This window comes from Protomyctophum parallelum, assembly GCF_964188405.1.
Source record: "Protomyctophum parallelum genome assembly, chromosome: 9".
Taxonomy (NCBI): Eukaryota; Metazoa; Chordata; class Actinopteri; order Myctophiformes; family Myctophidae; genus Protomyctophum; species Protomyctophum parallelum.
In genome coordinates this window covers 24,166,698-24,183,398 of record NC_139706.1, presented here as the reverse complement: position 1 = coordinate 24,183,398, position 16,701 = coordinate 24,166,698, and the positions used below count along the sequence as shown (strand labels likewise).

The 16,701-nt window shown below is 42.1% G+C and overlaps 1 protein-coding gene across 1 annotated transcript in view; it reads left to right on the top strand.

Annotated features, from left to right (window-relative positions):
* The window catches only part of LOC310864168 (roundabout homolog 2), a 61,748-nt gene that overhangs the window by 33,347 nt on the left and 11,700 nt on the right, over positions 1 to 16,701 (top strand). Inside the window, exons 9-18 of the mRNA XM_083772751.1 lie at positions 90 to 295; positions 2,101 to 2,182; positions 2,907 to 3,075; positions 7,041 to 7,207; positions 8,331 to 8,452; positions 8,558 to 8,774; positions 9,007 to 9,125; positions 13,017 to 13,188; positions 13,779 to 13,994; positions 16,500 to 16,545. Coding sequence (XP_083628877.1) covers positions 90 to 295; positions 2,101 to 2,182; positions 2,907 to 3,075; positions 7,041 to 7,207; positions 8,331 to 8,452; positions 8,558 to 8,774; positions 9,007 to 9,125; positions 13,017 to 13,188; positions 13,779 to 13,994; positions 16,500 to 16,545 — 1,516 coding nt within the window. The remainder of the gene's footprint in view (positions 1 to 89; positions 296 to 2,100; positions 2,183 to 2,906; positions 3,076 to 7,040; positions 7,208 to 8,330; positions 8,453 to 8,557; positions 8,775 to 9,006; positions 9,126 to 13,016; positions 13,189 to 13,778; positions 13,995 to 16,499; positions 16,546 to 16,701) is intronic.

Sequence of the window (16,701 nt, the reverse complement as noted above, 5' to 3'; positions counted from 1 at the left end):
TGCAGCTCCAGAGAGATTTTCTTTCTTTATTTGGGGGCAAAATGTCTCTTTTGATAGTAAAGGTTGTCTACCCCTGATCTAACTTGTAGGTCCTTCAGGCCAGTTCCCACCTATCATTCGCCAAGGCCCGGCCAATCAGACTGCATCCTTGGGGTCAGTGGCACAACTTCTGTGTCATGTGATTGGTGGATCCTCAATCAAGATTTTATGGGAGAAGGATGGAGAGAGTATTCAGGGAGATAATCCTCGAATGACCTTGATGGAGAATGGTGGCTTGAAGATCGCCAACATAAAGGTGCGTGTTTGTGTGTGTGTGTGTGTGTGTGTGTGTGTGTGTGTGTGTGCGCGCGTCTGCGTGCGTGTCTTTAGATTTTATTGTTTCCTGGGCAGGCACAGTCTGGAAGGTACTCAGTGTCCATGAGTGGAGAGTTGCTGACATCCACCCACACACACACACACGTGTGTGTGTGTACGTTTGTGCATTCTGTGCTTTATAGGCATATGTGATTAAATGTATTGAAAAGCGTTTAAAAAAAGACCTGTAAAGGAACGTACACACTGTAACATACAGTAGCCTATACATCAATTTGATCTTCAACCTACATTGAGTTTCGCCCCATTGTATATTTCTCTACTGCACAGATGGCAAAACCTTATTTTCCTTTCCATTCAATGTATTTTCCATTATTTAGTATAAATAATAAGTTATAAGTTTTCAAAAGCCAATCTCTGTCTCACAGGACAATTATGTGCCCATGCAGTGTGTGATTGTAATGTTAATGAAGGGGCTTGTTTGCAAACGCTAATACTTTCTTGCGTTGATCAAAGAGCAGCCTTTGTGCTGTAACCCCATCTGGAGGTCAGTCAGGCGGTGCACAGAGAGGAGAGCATAGCAACATTGTTTGCATTAATTGACTAGCAGTAGATGATTAATGGTCTCATAGTCATTAATTACATCTCCTGCCTGGACGATGCTCATTCACATGCTCTCTTGCCTTCCCCTGACTGCATAATGCACTGCAGCGGTGCAAAGTGAACTTGGAGCATTAAGGTTTGGTCCGATGCACCGCTGAGGCGGAGAGGAAATCTACCATACCACAGTGCTCAATGGAACAGAAGAGATACATTAGTTGGACATCATGACGATGACAAAAACAGATATGAGGTAGAGAGACAACAAGCGAAGGAACTAAAAATATTTCCCCTGCCGTTGACGCCCCTTCCCGGCGGTATCAATATTTCAGTAGTCAGTGGAATCATCTAAAAGAAAGACACATCACCTGCCACAAGATGGCCAGCCTGTCAGCCAGAGGTCAACACTGTGCTGGATGATCTCATATAGCCCAATGATAATTCCAGCTGCACACTGGCTCTCTGCCATGCCAAGTTTACTCGCTGTAGCAGCTACAGTAACACCATTAGTGGCAGCCAGGCCTGTGGGTGGGAATGCATGGAGCACAGTGTAAACACATGAAGGCAGGTAGAGCTTGGTGCAGTACTGCCTCAGGGCTAGTAGCGGTTGTGGTGGAAGTGAAGTTGTTGCTCCTTGGAGGTCTGCTGCTTCTGAGTGTTGACAGCTAAAAAGTGCCATGTAACACCGGGGTTCCACCGGGCGCGTCACCGTCAGGGAATGTTCCCTTTTTAATCAATGAAGGGTGGCTCCACTGCCCATGTTGCGTTGCGTGACTGCATTCAAATTGCCCGTTTTTTGACGCACGCGACCGGTGGAGCCCCAGTGTGAGGGTTTAGAGTGCACACACAATGTGCGTCCCTATTTGAGGCGGCCAGCAATAACAATGGGAACTGAGAAGTTAATTTCTCTGCTAAAAACAGATAAATATGAATCAGTATACAAGTACTATCAAAGTACTTATGGTTTAGTTATTAGTACTAAAGTTCTATCCAAAGATACCGTTGTATGTGTTTTTTCATAGTTGGCATGATAAAGTAATATTGCACTAGACATGTGTTGTTTGTATAGTATCACGTCTTGCCATAGTGTGAAGTTACAGTTTAAAGAAACTCTGAAACCTTTGTCAAACATTTGATGATCTAAAATGGCATTTTCTTTCTAGGACTAACTTCTGTTTTTTTTTACAGGAGACAGATTCTGGGATATACACTTGCATTGTGTCTAGTGCCACGGGGGAGTCGAGCTGGAGTGGAATGCTGACTGTCAGAGGTATAGTGCATAGTCTGCACACTCCTATACTGTACATCTCCGCATTTAAGAGGAAACTGATCTTGCAACTGCTTTTTTATGCTTTATCATGCATGGTGGTCGTTTCTTTCCACCCTCAACACAAAACAGTCCTCCACCTATAGGGGCCAAGTCTGAAGGGGAAAGGGCCCCTATAGTTTTTCTACCGTTTCTTCTTCTTTCACCACTTTTCGCAGTTCTGTGCTGTCGCTTTTCACAAAATTCGGCAATATGGTAGAGGGTAATGGGAAAACGGTCAAGAACTGAAGCTGCCTTTAGATCTCCCAATTATATGATTGTATGAATTATATGATCCACTCTATCCACTCCTGGTATTTTCGTAGCCTGGTTAACCACCCCAAAAATCGCATTTCCATTCATTTGTGTGGAAGAGTCTGGACCCTGACCCGGAATACTGACCCTGATTGGGTCCAAAATCTGACCCTGCTAATGCATGGTTGATATTTCTTTTATGGCTTGGACCTGTCTTATCGCTGCTTGCAGCTATATTTTTCCTCATTGTTATGGCACTATTCTTGTTTTTGAGGACTGCTAGCCCCTCCTATGGCCAGCTTTGTGTGTTTGTGTGTACCACATACTAATGATTTCATTGGCTGAGCACAGAATGTGATGTATGCTGATGTATGCAAGAGTGCCCCTTACTTCACACGATTGTGATTTAAAAAATTATAATTTTCTTTAACAGAGAGTGGATCATCATCAGTGCCTCGGCTGTCTGAGTCCATCCAGCTTCCAGGGCCTCCTCAGAAACCTGTAGTGACTGAAGTGACCAAGAACACAGTTACTCTCACTTGGCAGTCTAATCCCCATGAGGGCGGGGCCGCAGTCACTTCCTACATTATCGAGGCTTTCAGGTACCTAGAGAAGCACATATGAAGATTTCTAGTGTGGCAGTAATCTTAGAGAAAAGTACTGCCGTAGCAGACAACCCGCAGCACTCCAGGTTCAAACAAAATCCTTCTAGGTGCAAGGTTCGAAGATATAAGTTAAGGTGAAGAAAATGCCAGCACTCATTGTATGTCCTTTTACATGATTTTATTTACCTCTGAGACTGAAAACGTTCACGTTTCGGCCTGTATGGCCTTCCTCAGCGTTTGTCAAGTAAGCAGTAATCTTAACCAGGATGTTAAACGACCATAGGCCTACCGCGGTCCGTGGATATGGCATGTTTAGCCCATTAGCCACGACTCATTCCCAGTATTATTGAGGACCATTTTCCAAAGCTTGTTTTATTTTTGAGGAAAGCCATTGGATTCCATACATTTCAGTACAGTATGAAAATCAACTTGGGGTTATTTTCTGTCAGTTATTACATTGTTTCTTTTTAATGTAATTTAAAGTGCAGATTCATTTGGAAAGTAAAATATGCAGTATTCCTTAAAACCTAAATGATGTCCTTGTGGCTTGAATGGTGACTTATTATCCCCATGCATTTATGTTTTTCCAATGGCTAGAATGGTTGAGTAAGTTCGGTAACATTTGAATGGCTTTGGAGAAACTTTAAACAAATGTGAAATCAAGGATCAAGCCATGATCGGGAAAATGGCCTATCTTTATGTACGATATGGTTGAAGGCAAGCTGTGACAATGACATGCGTTGACGGTGGTGCAGTCTGCAGTATGGTCCTTTAAGCCAGCTTCAGCTATTGTACTATATGATTCAGCTATGTCTATTTTGAGATTTATGAGATTGTTTCTAGAGCAAGAGCATATTATTCACTTAGCATCATTACATCTTGGGGGTGATTCATGTGTGCCAGAAGGAGAGCAAGAGTTGTGAGGTGATGCAAAGTGAAACAGAGCTGCAGCATTACACAGCTACTATATCACCCATAGAAAACAAGGAACAGCATGGTAAATAAAACCCTAGACCACAAAGTGAGAGAGGACAGATATTGCAGTGGTCAGCTCACCAGCTCTGTCTTGTCCTCGGGCAATGGAGGGGCGCACTAGACCAGTTGTAGAATTCACTCATTATAGAATCAGAGTAAGGATATAGGCCACATGGGCAGCCACACACGCACGCACAGGGTTGCACGCGCCACATATAGTGCAGTAGACTCAGTCCGAAATCCTCTGTATACGAGGAAAGAATAAGGATCACTTTTGGGATCACAACAGGCTGAACAGTTTTGATTTGATTTGAATTTTTGATTACATTTTTGTTTAGCATAGTATAGAGCAATACATTAAGAGAGACGGCCGGGGGCATTTGTATTATATTAAAGGAATTGACGGAAGGGCACCACCAGGAGTGGAGCCTGCGGCTTAATTTGACTCAACACGGGGAAGCTCACCCGACCCGGACACAGAAAGTGACAGTAGCTCTTTCTCGATTCTGTGGGTGGTGGTGCATGGCCGTTCTTAGTTGGTGGATTTGTCTGGTTGATTCCGATAACGAACAAGACTCCGGCTTGTTAAATCATATCATCAAATAAAAAAGAGAAAGTGCCAGGAGGAGGCAAGAAGCCCTGGGGGCTTATACTGTACGAGGCCTCTAGCTATATAAAATACAATGAAGACATTATAACAAGACATAAATAATTTCCAGAAGACATGATTGCAGTATATAAAAATATATATAAAATCTACAACATGATTCAAAATACTTCATAATCTAAGACATGATTAGAGACGAGAAGAGAATACAAACTATAATAAACTATATAACAAGTGATGTACATGAATGAAGTACACGTTTCAGTTTGCTGTCTTCACACACATATATCCATGTGGGACACCGGCTGACAGTTAAAATGGGTGCTATGACAATGTATATCATTAGGTTCCCAAGTTGCATTGTTCCCAAGTAGGCCGGTGGCCGACTGCGATGGGCATGTACAGGTCTAGTATGTTAAATGTGGGTAATAAATAAATAAATCAAGCTGTAATATAAAGTAAGCAAACAGTTTTGATTGACCAGACCACTATTTTTTTTGATGACACCAAGCGATCTAGAAACTTTGTTGGAAACTATATTGATGTGTTCTTTCCAGCTGAGTTTCTCATCTACTAAAACTCCTAACAATTTTATAGAGGAGAGGAGAGATATCTCAGTGTATCATTAATAGTGATTTTACAAGTATCTGTACAATATGTTTTAGCTTTTTTCACCACATTTTATACTTTTATATTTAAGGATAACTTATTTGCTCTGAACCATATTGTAGACATTTGTTCCATGCCTTCATTCGCCTCTGATTTGAGGGAATGAAGGTCGCTGTGTGTTATGATTCAACTGGTGTCATCAGCAAAAAGTATAGGAAAACGCCTACGACAAACAGAAGGCAAATCATTAATGTAAATAAGAAATAATAAGGGACCCAAAATCAACCCCTGGGGGACTCCAGAAGGAAGCATCGTGAAACTATACCTTTTATGGAAACATATTGTTCTCGATCAAATACATAACTCTGAAGCCATTTTATAATGTGACATTGGAAACCATAGTACTTCACTTTCTTTAACAATATATCATAATTGACTGTATCAAAGGCCTTCAATAAATCCAGAAATATACCCAAAAATACCCAACAGTTAAGAGAGTTGGGGGTGTTCCCATTATATAATACACATTTATTTCCATACACACTACCTGCAGTTATTTTTTTACTTTATTTTTCAGCCATCAGCACCATAAACAAGTTTCATGTTACCTCGTGTCTTGTCATTTCTACTTTACAATACATGACTATAGAGCGTCGCAGTCCCGCCCCCTTTCATGACGACACCAGGCACAGGAAATTAATCCCAATGCATTTTTCCCATAGACATTTCAAAAAGTCTTTATTTAAAGGCCTTTTAAGCATCGTACGAAGCCAACTCGAGTCGTGACAAATCATGACAACAAACACAATATTTTGGACCAAACAAATAATTACAAAGAAGAAAAACAACAAAGAAAGTGTTGTAAGCTGCCGTTTTTTTCTACTTTCTAATTATTTGTTTGGCCCAAAACATTGTGTTTATTGTCATGATTTGTCACGACAAGAGTTGGCTTTGTCCGCGGCGGAAACGTCTTTAAATAAATACTTTCTGAAAAGTCTGAGGAAAATAAACTGGGAATTATTTTCCGGGTCTCTCGAGGGGGCAGGACTGCGACGCTCTATAAATGGGTTAAATAATGTTGGATAGATGGAGGATGGATGACTTATGCAACACTTCCCACGGCTCCTCATTATGGTGTCTTTAAATAGTGCTGGCTATCAAATGGAGAATCAAAGCTGATTCTCTAGAAGACAACAGTTATATATCGTTGCTGTCGGGAGGAAACCGCCTAACTCCATTTTTGAGGGGTTTTTTTTAAAATTATTTTATAAATCAGTGCTATTGAACACCCTTTACATCGGTGTATTGTTTAGAAAATATTGAACCAATGAAAAGTAGTAAAAAGCGCTTCGGAAAAACACTCCATTGGACCCTCAAACTGTCTGCTAAAGCAAACCACCTCTCCCACTCTCATGGAAGTAATTCGTGGGATAAAAATTTTGAAGGAAAATTCATCTTCATAACCTTGCAGGCTTATGCAAAGGCTAAAAAGTAATTTAGCATGTTATGTAGACAGATTTCTTTGTAGACCTGGCATCTTATAGTGTGACGTTTCAGATCTTTTTTATATTAGACTGTTTAGACTGATGATAGTTTATTGGTTTACCTATGATCCTAGATTACTATTTCTATGCACCTCGTGTTTACCTTGTTTACTGTAAATTGCTCTGCAATGTCTGCATCTGATAAATGCCTAAATTGTACATTTTAATTTAGCCATTGATTTAGCCATTTTCATATAATTGGTTCTCACTGTTTTCTTGTTTTTCAGCCAATCAGTGGGCAGCGCCTGGCAGACCGTAGCAGACCATGTAAAGCAGGAGAAGCACACCATTATCGGACTGTTACCCAACACGGTTTATCTGTTCATTGTCCGCGCAGTCAATTCCTATGGCCTTAGTGACCCCAGCCCAATCTCCGAGCCTGTCAGAACGCAGGGTAAGTTTGCAAATCATCCATCACTGTTGTGTGATGGAAATCTTCTTCCAGGTTAGACTATTGTAATTCACTATACATTGGCATCGAACAGTCTGCAATTAGACGACTGCAACTGGTCCAGAACGCTGCTGCTCGCCTACTAACTGGTACTAAAAAGAGAGAACATATAACCCCCGTGCTGGCCTCCCTTCACTGGCTCCGGTTTCTTTTAGAATCGATTTTAAAGTCCTTTTATTTACTTTTAAATGTTTAAATGGGCTGGCCCTCGAATACCTCTCCGAGCTCGTAAAACCCTACACCCCGGCTAGAGCTCTGCGCTCCGCTGATCAGGTACTGCTAGAGGGCTGCATAATCAACAAAAGCACTAGGGGCGCACGCTCTTTCGCGGCTGCAGATCCCAGGCTCTGGAAGAGCTTGCCCCTTCACATTCGATCTGCCTCATCCATTAATGTTTTTAAGTCTCACCTTAAGACTCCTCTCTTCTCCCTGACTTTTAATCCCTCTTGAGTCCATTTTAGGTTTTTCTGTATCTTAGCTCTTTTTTTTGTTTTGCTTATTTTAACCTTTCATGCTTATATTTTTGTAATTTTTTTATTGTGTTTCTCGTTTACATTCTGTGTTCTCTTGCCTTTGCCACTGATGTACAGCACTTTGGTCAACCTTGGTTGTTTTAAAACGTGCCCTATAAATACATTTGATTTGATTTGATTTGATTTAATAAGCTGCCACTTGTTTGTAGGAAATCTTAGAACCAGGCAACCAGATGAATTGTACTGATGCAAGTAGTGATTCATGAAATGCTGTTAACAACATACCGGTAGACAGGAACTTGGTTAAAAATAAATAACATTTTAAGACACACCATTGTTGAGATGGACAATTCTGCAGTGTAATTGCAATGTTGCTGCAGGTACTGTATGCAAAGCGGAAGGCTTTATAAGCCAACATGGTTTGAAAAACCTGCAGAAAAATGCATTCATAAGGTGTAAAAACTAATTGCTTCCCCAGCATGACACCTCACTATGCTGAGCGTTGTTGGAATTGATTCAAAAGCTTTATGCCTACCAGCCCCTATTTATTTATTTCTTGGCCTAGTTTGCAATTCTTTGTTTTTTATTTTCAGATGGGAGTCCTACAGAGCAAGGTGTGGACCACAGACAGGTACAGAGGGAATTAGGGGCCGTTTCTGTCTATCTGCAGAAGCCCATGGTCCTCTCGCCATCCAGTGCCAAGATTTCTTGGACAGTGAGTTGAAAGAACAGCTTGTGAAAGTATTACATTGTTGAAGAATAAAAATTATTCTAAGAAATATTTCTGCACATATCTTCTTGTGTTTTTACCATCCTTTAGGTGGTCCATCAATCTCAGTACATTCAGGGCTATCGTCTGATGTACCGGACCGTTGGCAGCTCCTGGCTGGTTCAGGACGTAAAGGCCACTCCTGAACTCGGCACCATCCTAATAGGCCTGTGTAGCGATACAGAGTATGAGGTTAAGATGCGGCCGTACTTCAACGAGTTGCAGGGACTTGACAGTCCTATGGTCCTGCTGCGGACAGCAGAAGAGGGTAAGAACCCCACAGCAAAGTTCCTGTGTGTAGCACAGTACTATATAGTATTAGGCATGTAACAATTCATTCAACTCACGATACGATGTGATGCGAATCACAATACTAGGTTCACGATTTGTATCATTCCTGTTCTGAATAATCATCTGATGACTTGATGACATCATATCATTGGTCACCAGGTTGCTCATCCTGGCCCCTGTTAAATCTTTTTTTATCATTGTTTGTCCAGTCCCGAGTTCATCTCCCCAGGCTGTTTCGGTAGTACAGCTCAGCAACAGCTCCAGCATCAGTGTATCCTGGGAGCCTCCGCCCTATAACATTCAGAGTGGCATCGTCCAAGAGTACAAGGTAAGACTGTAGTCTGAACACTCTACAAGCTCACAAAGTGTCACAGCATTGGGTGCTTGCAGATCTGTTCTTTTTAGTGCAAGACACCGGCGTGACTAAGTATAAATCAGGCTTTACTAAGGCTCAGGAGGTAGAGGTGTCTGGTGAACTGCAAGCCGGTTCCTATATGGTTCGATCTGCGGTTCCTTCTGGCTTCATGTCAAAATGAGCATTTGTGCCTGTCGTAAACATGCATAGAGCAAGTTCAGTCAGGGAACCTCAGTGCAGTTGCTGCCGGCCGTTAATTGGGCCGCCTCAGGATCAGGCTCTCATTCACATGATTCACTCAAACAATCACACACTCACTCCATCTCATACCGGCTACTTTAACCGGAGGTTTGCATTCCTCGTCTTGCTTGCTTGCTTGCTGCTGCTGTATCAGCGCACTGCTGTATACAAACCTGCTAGGTATGGGGGATTCAGAGTCCCTATGGTCGGGACTGATGCGCTTGATCTGAGTACCTAAAAAGCAGATCCAATACATCGCCAAACCATAATAAATATATTGCTCATCTTATATTCAATAAATATATATTCCATCCATTCTTGAATTGTCCTGACTGAAGTGTTTTTGAGCAAAACCGTGAACCTCCAACTGTTCCCGGTGAGCAGGTTGGCTGGTGCCTTGCATGGTTGCCTGTGTGTGAATGTGTGTTTATCGGTGAATAGCACTTTGGATAAAGGCACTCTGAAATGCAGGCCATTTACCCTTTTACCACCTACGTCAGTGCTAGTAAAAAATAACAGAATTACAAGCAAAACACAGCCTTCTTCTCTAGCGTCAAGTATTATTATTATTTTGCTTTTCCTGAGCCTCTATTTGATAGATTTACAGTGTAAAAAGACAGGGAACACAGAGAGAGAGCAGGGGAGTGACATGCAGCTGGCCCAGAACCGAACCAGGGACCCGCCGTCAGGCAATAAAGCCCATGTGGTATGCGGCCCAACCATTCAGCTATCGGGTCACCTCTCTAGTGTTTATTTCTAACAGTAAAATGGAAGATAGGTAAGGGTCTCTAGTGTTTATTTCTAACAGTAAAATGGAAGATTGGTAAGGGCACAGTTAATATCCTCTGAGAAGCAAACGGCTCGTAATCTATTCCATGAACAGCTTGTCCAATGCTGTCAATACGGCTTGGAAGACGACAATCAATAGCTATTCCATTATACCTGCTGTCAAGACAGGCACTTGTTTATGAGAGGGAATATCATTTTGTCAGCTGAACATTTATGCCAAGCTCATTACCCAGCTGAATCATTATGTCTTATTAGTAGTGATGTTCTAAAAGCATGTGGAGGAATGGAATAGTGTGCATGCTCATTTGTATGTTTGGCCAACTGTTAATAATAATAATTAACATATGAACAGACCACACCGACCATCATCTGTCAGCCGTTGTTCCAGTGAAACATAAAACTGTCCTCTATCTTTGTCATCAGATCTGTGTTCTGATAAAAATCAGTACAAACTAGAACAGGCCTGGGTTGCTTACCCAGGGCCGTGTCAGTCTTGGGATGCAGTTGTCAGGACACAAGGAAGCTGCAGGGGAAATAGCCCTTTGGGCAGAAGTAGAAATGTCTTTGGAGGTGCGCCAGCGGCCCCTCAACATGTGATTCAAACTCGGGTATGATACATGATGATACATGGCATTGAAATAGGCACTGCCCTCTGTATGAAGGCAATTGCAGTTGAAAGCATATGGAGTATCAAAACCCTTTTTGATGATATGACTCATGAGGCCGTTTGTTCTTAATTTTGTGGAAAAGAGTTGCATCATGAGGTCAAAGAGTTGAATCCAGGGGGAAATTGTTTTGATTGTATGACAAGAATTATAGGCCAAATGTGAATCGGACGGACGAATGCACTCACAGGAACGAAAACATATTCCCCACCCCCAGCCGTTCTGGCCTGACAGGGATAACAATAACAAAACATTGTGTGACCAGATTGCATGGAACCCGAATTTGAGAGTGTCCTGGTTTGGCAGCTGTCGGCCGGGCTGACTATGTTGTTATTTGGATCTTTTTCATATTTCATTCCCCCTTCTTTGTCTTTCATCTTTCATTCTCCACAGTGTACAGAAATATGCTCTAACGATTAGAGTCTAATCAATCTAATCGACGTGACGGAACTGCATTGTCTCAAATATGTCCACAGTAAAATAAAAGAAGGAATATACTGTAATTTGACTTGCATTATGTTAATAGTGACTAAATAAACTAAAATGACAAATAATGACAGAGAAATAATATGTTCAACACATGCCTGATTTGCATACAACACCAAACGAGAGAGGGCGAAATCTCAGAACGACGTTCGACCTAGGTTGTGACTGAATAATTTTAAGTCGGGGCTTCTTTTTTACGTCGCAGCGTGTTTTAAATTATACGTCGCAGCGTTAAGAATCCGTTGTGGCGTGAGGACTCGTCGCGGCACTCGTCGGGCTATAGATAATAATTTGCCACGACTTAATAATAATTCGTCGCAGCGTTAAGAATCCGTCGTGGCGTGAGGTCTCGTCGCGGCACTCGTCGGGGCTATATCTACCCGTTTGCGACGTAATTTGCCTTTGGTATTTGGTGGTATTGAAAGGCATGCCTTTCCGCGCGCATCGTGCCCGGCGATCGGCCCACGCGCCCGGACACACTTAATATTTCAAGCATGCGTGCCGCCGCCGCGGTCGCTCTATTGGTGCACGGACGCAGCAGCCTACTGACTCACAGCTGCACTATATCGCTCTGATAAATCCACATTAAGGAACAAGAAGTCAATAACACACAGACGTCACACTAAAAAGTAGCCTACTTAAATATAATTTTATACAGTAGCTGCTGCACGTGCACTGTCAATCAGCGCAACGCGTTGTGAGCTTGCAGATCGGCTATCGCGGACTCACGCTGCATTATAAAACCCAGAGTAGACGGACAATAATAAGAACACTTACATTATGTATCTGCAGTTTTCTGCAATGTACAAATCCAACTTTGTTTAGTGTGGTAATAATGCTCCCGCAGTATTTAATGTTTTTAGAGCCGTAGCCTATAGGCTACTTACTTAGTACTCGGTGTGTGTGTGTGTGTGTGTGTGTGTGTGTGTGTGTGTGTGTGTGTGTGTGTGTGTGTGTGTGTGTGTGTGTGTGTAGAGCTGCGCTGCACAATAATTAGGAGAGAGAGAGGACGAGAGTTTAGGCGCGGAGCAAGAGAGATAGAATGTAAAACACGTTGTTTCAAAGTCTTTATAGTTTTGACCAGATTTTAGTGTGCTTGCCTTGTGGCTTGTGTGTGTGTGGACACTGCGGAGGGGTTATTGTCACGTCACTATGGAGCATGCTGCCGCGCTGCTGAAGCAAGTCCAGTCTGGGTGAAATTCACATCGGAAAATTAATATAACGGCGCGTGAGCCCGCCCGGCCCTGGACCCCCCCAGGGGTAGATCTGCTCTTTTCAGTGCGCAAAAGAGGTGAGAGCTCTTGAACGCAGGCTCGCCTGGAGACGGCGGAGGGCTCCACGGAATCGGACCGGCGAGGCGCACGCGGTGGTGCCGATCCCCAGGCACGATGCGCGCGGAAAAAGGCCTAGTGGCACCCCTCCACGGAAACCACCGCAAAATACCAAAGGCAACCTATTACGTCGCAAACGGGTAGCTATAGCCGCGACGTGTCCTCACGCCACGACGGATTCTTAACGCTGCGACGAATTATTATTAAGTCGTGGCGAATTATTATTTAAGCTGCGACGTATTGAATAATAAGCCACGACGGAAGATAATACGTCACGACTAAACGTCTCCGCCGTGCCCGGATTTCGTCCCACCTGCACCAAACGCTTAATGTCATTGTTTGATCGTTCTCAGGTCTGGTGTCTGGGAAGTAACGCACAGAGCCAGATCAACAGGACAGTGGACGGGGCAGTGCTGTCTATCCTGCTGACAGGCCTGCTGCCCGACATCCACTACAGTGTTGTGGTGGCTGCTGTCACCAGCCTGGGTGTGGGTGCCCACAGCACGCCTGTCAACCTCCTTCTCAGTAAGTCACTACTGTTGTATGGCTAGATACAATCTGAATAGACTGATAGTCAACAACTGGAGTATGCTATTGTGGAATCTTCATGTGAATTAACTGGTGATGTCTGATATGACATTTATATTGGCATTCACAAAATGTATATACCTGTAGTATGATTGCAAATTGCTGTAAAAGACTAGTTCAAAGTGGCACATGTTCGCTAAAGCCAAGGGGTCATATATCAACACAAAACACATATAGCATTTATTGACACCTGCCTCGTTCAAACCGATCAACTGTGCTCCAATGACCTTTCATGTGTTATTAGCACAAATAGCTTAGCTGAAATAATGGTAAACATGGACTCGGTCGTAAATTACCGGGTTGTCAGACACAAATGAGTGGTACTCTGGTGTGGACCAGCGAGTCTTTAACATAGAAATCAAATGCATGGCAGACTTTGTGTGGACACGGCCCCAACGCAGTTTAATAATAACTTCTTGTAGCTACTGAATTTCTGTCAATTAAAGTTGCATGATGATGTTAAGCTATATGCTAAATGCTACATCATGAAATTGGCATTAATGATTTTCTCTTCGTAATCCTGTCAGCCCTGCCATTGGACAAATCTGTTCCTGTGAAGAAAGACAGCAAACTCAGCCTATCTGAGCAGATCACAGGTGTTGTCCGCCAGCCTGCCTTCATGGCAGGATTGGGCGTGGCTTCATGGTTGGTCCTAATGGGCATCAGTGGTTGGCTTTACTGTCGTCACCGCAGGAGGAAGCAGCTTGGACACTATACCACTTCCTTCGCATATACACCTGCAGGTGTGTTATTCTTATTCCTAAACACCATAGCACCATACAGAGCAACACTACAACACTATGTACAATGCCATGTATTGCAAGTGGGCTCCCAAATAAAAAACACTAAGATTTGAATGATAATATAACAAGACTGTGTTAGGCCCAGGCTATACGTATACTGTATGGATCTTTTGCAAAACGGATATGTTCGTCCTCCGTTTTAGAAAGAATCCCTGCCCATACGACAGAGATATCTGAGTCCACACACAAACGCAGAAACGCATTGAACACAGGATAAAATCACTGCAGTAGCAGGTTTCAATTGTAGGCTATATTTGATTTTATATTTACACTTATGAGGTGCCAATCTTTTTTTTATGAAGGAATAAGTACCGCATTTTAAAAGCCAGCACCTAAATTGTAAGTGGAAGTGGAACATTTCTTTCATTGTCCGTCAGACAGTCAGCATGTCACACTATGTGTACAAATCTCCAAATCCCGACTCTTGACCTTTCTCTCCATATAATTTAACACTTTACCATTGCTCTGGCGACTTGGCAAGTCCTGCACAGAAAATAATAGCAGAGTCAGACCTATAGAAGTATATTTATTATTGGATGCAGCAGAGCAGAGCCTTTGCTCGCTGCAGTTGATGCAACATACAGTATGATAAAGTTTTAAAGTTGTTAACAGTGATAAACATGAACAATTGGATAGATATCCATGTAGTGGCCCAGGCCGTGGCGTAACGGTCTGGGCACCTGACTGGTAATCCAGTCGCAGTGTGCCGCGGGTTCGACTCCCGAGCCCGACACGGCCCTTACTGCATGTCATCCCCCCATCTCTCTCCCGTTTCCTGTCAGCCTACTGTCTGTCCCTTCAAAAATCAATAAAAGGCGTAAGCCACAAAAAAATATCTTTAAAAAAAAAAGATATCCATGTAGTTTCCATGCAGGCACAAGCTGCATTTCTCACCTAATTATAGTAAAAATGATATGCGCTAATAAGCGGTGACATCATCGTTTAAGCTCCATTTCGCATGACTACACAGATCCACTGATCCGGATATTTTCGAATATCTTCACTTATTTATCCGTTTCCAAAAACCTCCGTTTGAGTGGCCGAAAATGCTGTTTGCGTGTGGCTGAAAGGCCCAAACGCACACAAAAAAATGTGTTTAGCAAAAGATCCATATACGTGTAGCCTGGGCCTTAGTTTCATTGATCCAAGCTGCAACACAATCAATTGATGGCTGCCATGTTAAGTGGTCAGATAGGTGGGTTGGAACACTTGATCCAGGAAAAGGCTTATGAGTATTAAAATATGAAATGCGTTACAGATTTTTTTTGTCTTCATACAGTACAAAATATTTTTTAATGTGCAATACATAAGAAACACTAACCACAAATGTACATTTTACATGTGGTGAAGTGGTCCTTTAAATAAAATAAATCGAATACTTTCTTTCTTTTCAATTTTCTTTTTTTTATTGTCGTTTTATAACAGTATGGGTGTCAAGTCACAGGTTCATAGAAAAAATAAAATATCAGATTTTAGTATCAGTGACTGAGGTAAACAAACGTACTGTATGAATCACAGAGATTGTGGGTAGACATAATGAAAAGAGTCAAAAGACTATGTTATTGTGCAAAACATGCCCCTTCAAGACAAAAGAAAAACATTTTCTCCCCTTCAAGTCCCAATTAAGTAAAGCCAAATCCCAATTCCCCAGCCTCTCTACAAGTACCGTTCTCCATCTCTGCTAACTCCCAAAATCAGTCCTTGGGAGGGTGAAGAAAGCCTCTGGTCTCAAATCGAAGACTTTCTACAAGCATCGCAACACGTTAAGCTTGTGTATCTGCTATTTTCACTAGTTTGAGTCCTGACATCAGATTAATTTTTTGGGTCCCGAGCCAAAAAGTTTGGCAACGACTGGATTAGAACATAATATCATCCATAACCACATGATGATGTTTTCTCTTATTTCTCTTATTCTTTTATTCATATTTATTGCACGAAAACAGCATGGTTGTTTTTCACCACTCACTCACATATTTCTTTTTTTAATCATTGGATGGATTTTTTATATATTTTGATGGACAGACACTGACAGTCTGTCCATCAAAATATAACACCATTCTTAATTTTCCTCTTTGGCTTGTTATATTAGTGTAGCCCAGATTTCTACTACTGACTACATTATTATGTAGTCTTATTATGGATAGCAGAGGCTCTAAATAGTACAACTTGAAATTCCATCTCCGTAGTCCAAAATGATATTTTTGCATCACTTGTGAGCTTTCTATTCTATGTGGATCACCAACATGGCCTTGATAGAATGGCAATTAAAACCTGCATACTCTGAGACCACATGGGAAAGACTGTTTCTGTACCCTTGAGTGTGACACGTTGTTGCATTTGCATTATAATAGTCTCAGAGGAAGACTTGTGCTCAATAACTAAAGCACACTTACTTACTGTCTGGGATTGTCAACTAATTAGATTTTTCTTGTTGTCCTCTTCCAGTTGGCTATATTCAAGGTGAAGGGTCTGGTCTCATCATCAATGGAGGGTACTGTATATAATCATTGGACAGTTTACTGTATGTTATAAGCAGTGGTGGAAAGTAAAAAGAATTAATGTATTTGTACTGTATTTCCCTTTTTCATTAGGCTACTTTAGACTTGTAGGTACTCCACTAACGCCTCAGAGGCAAATATTTTACTTT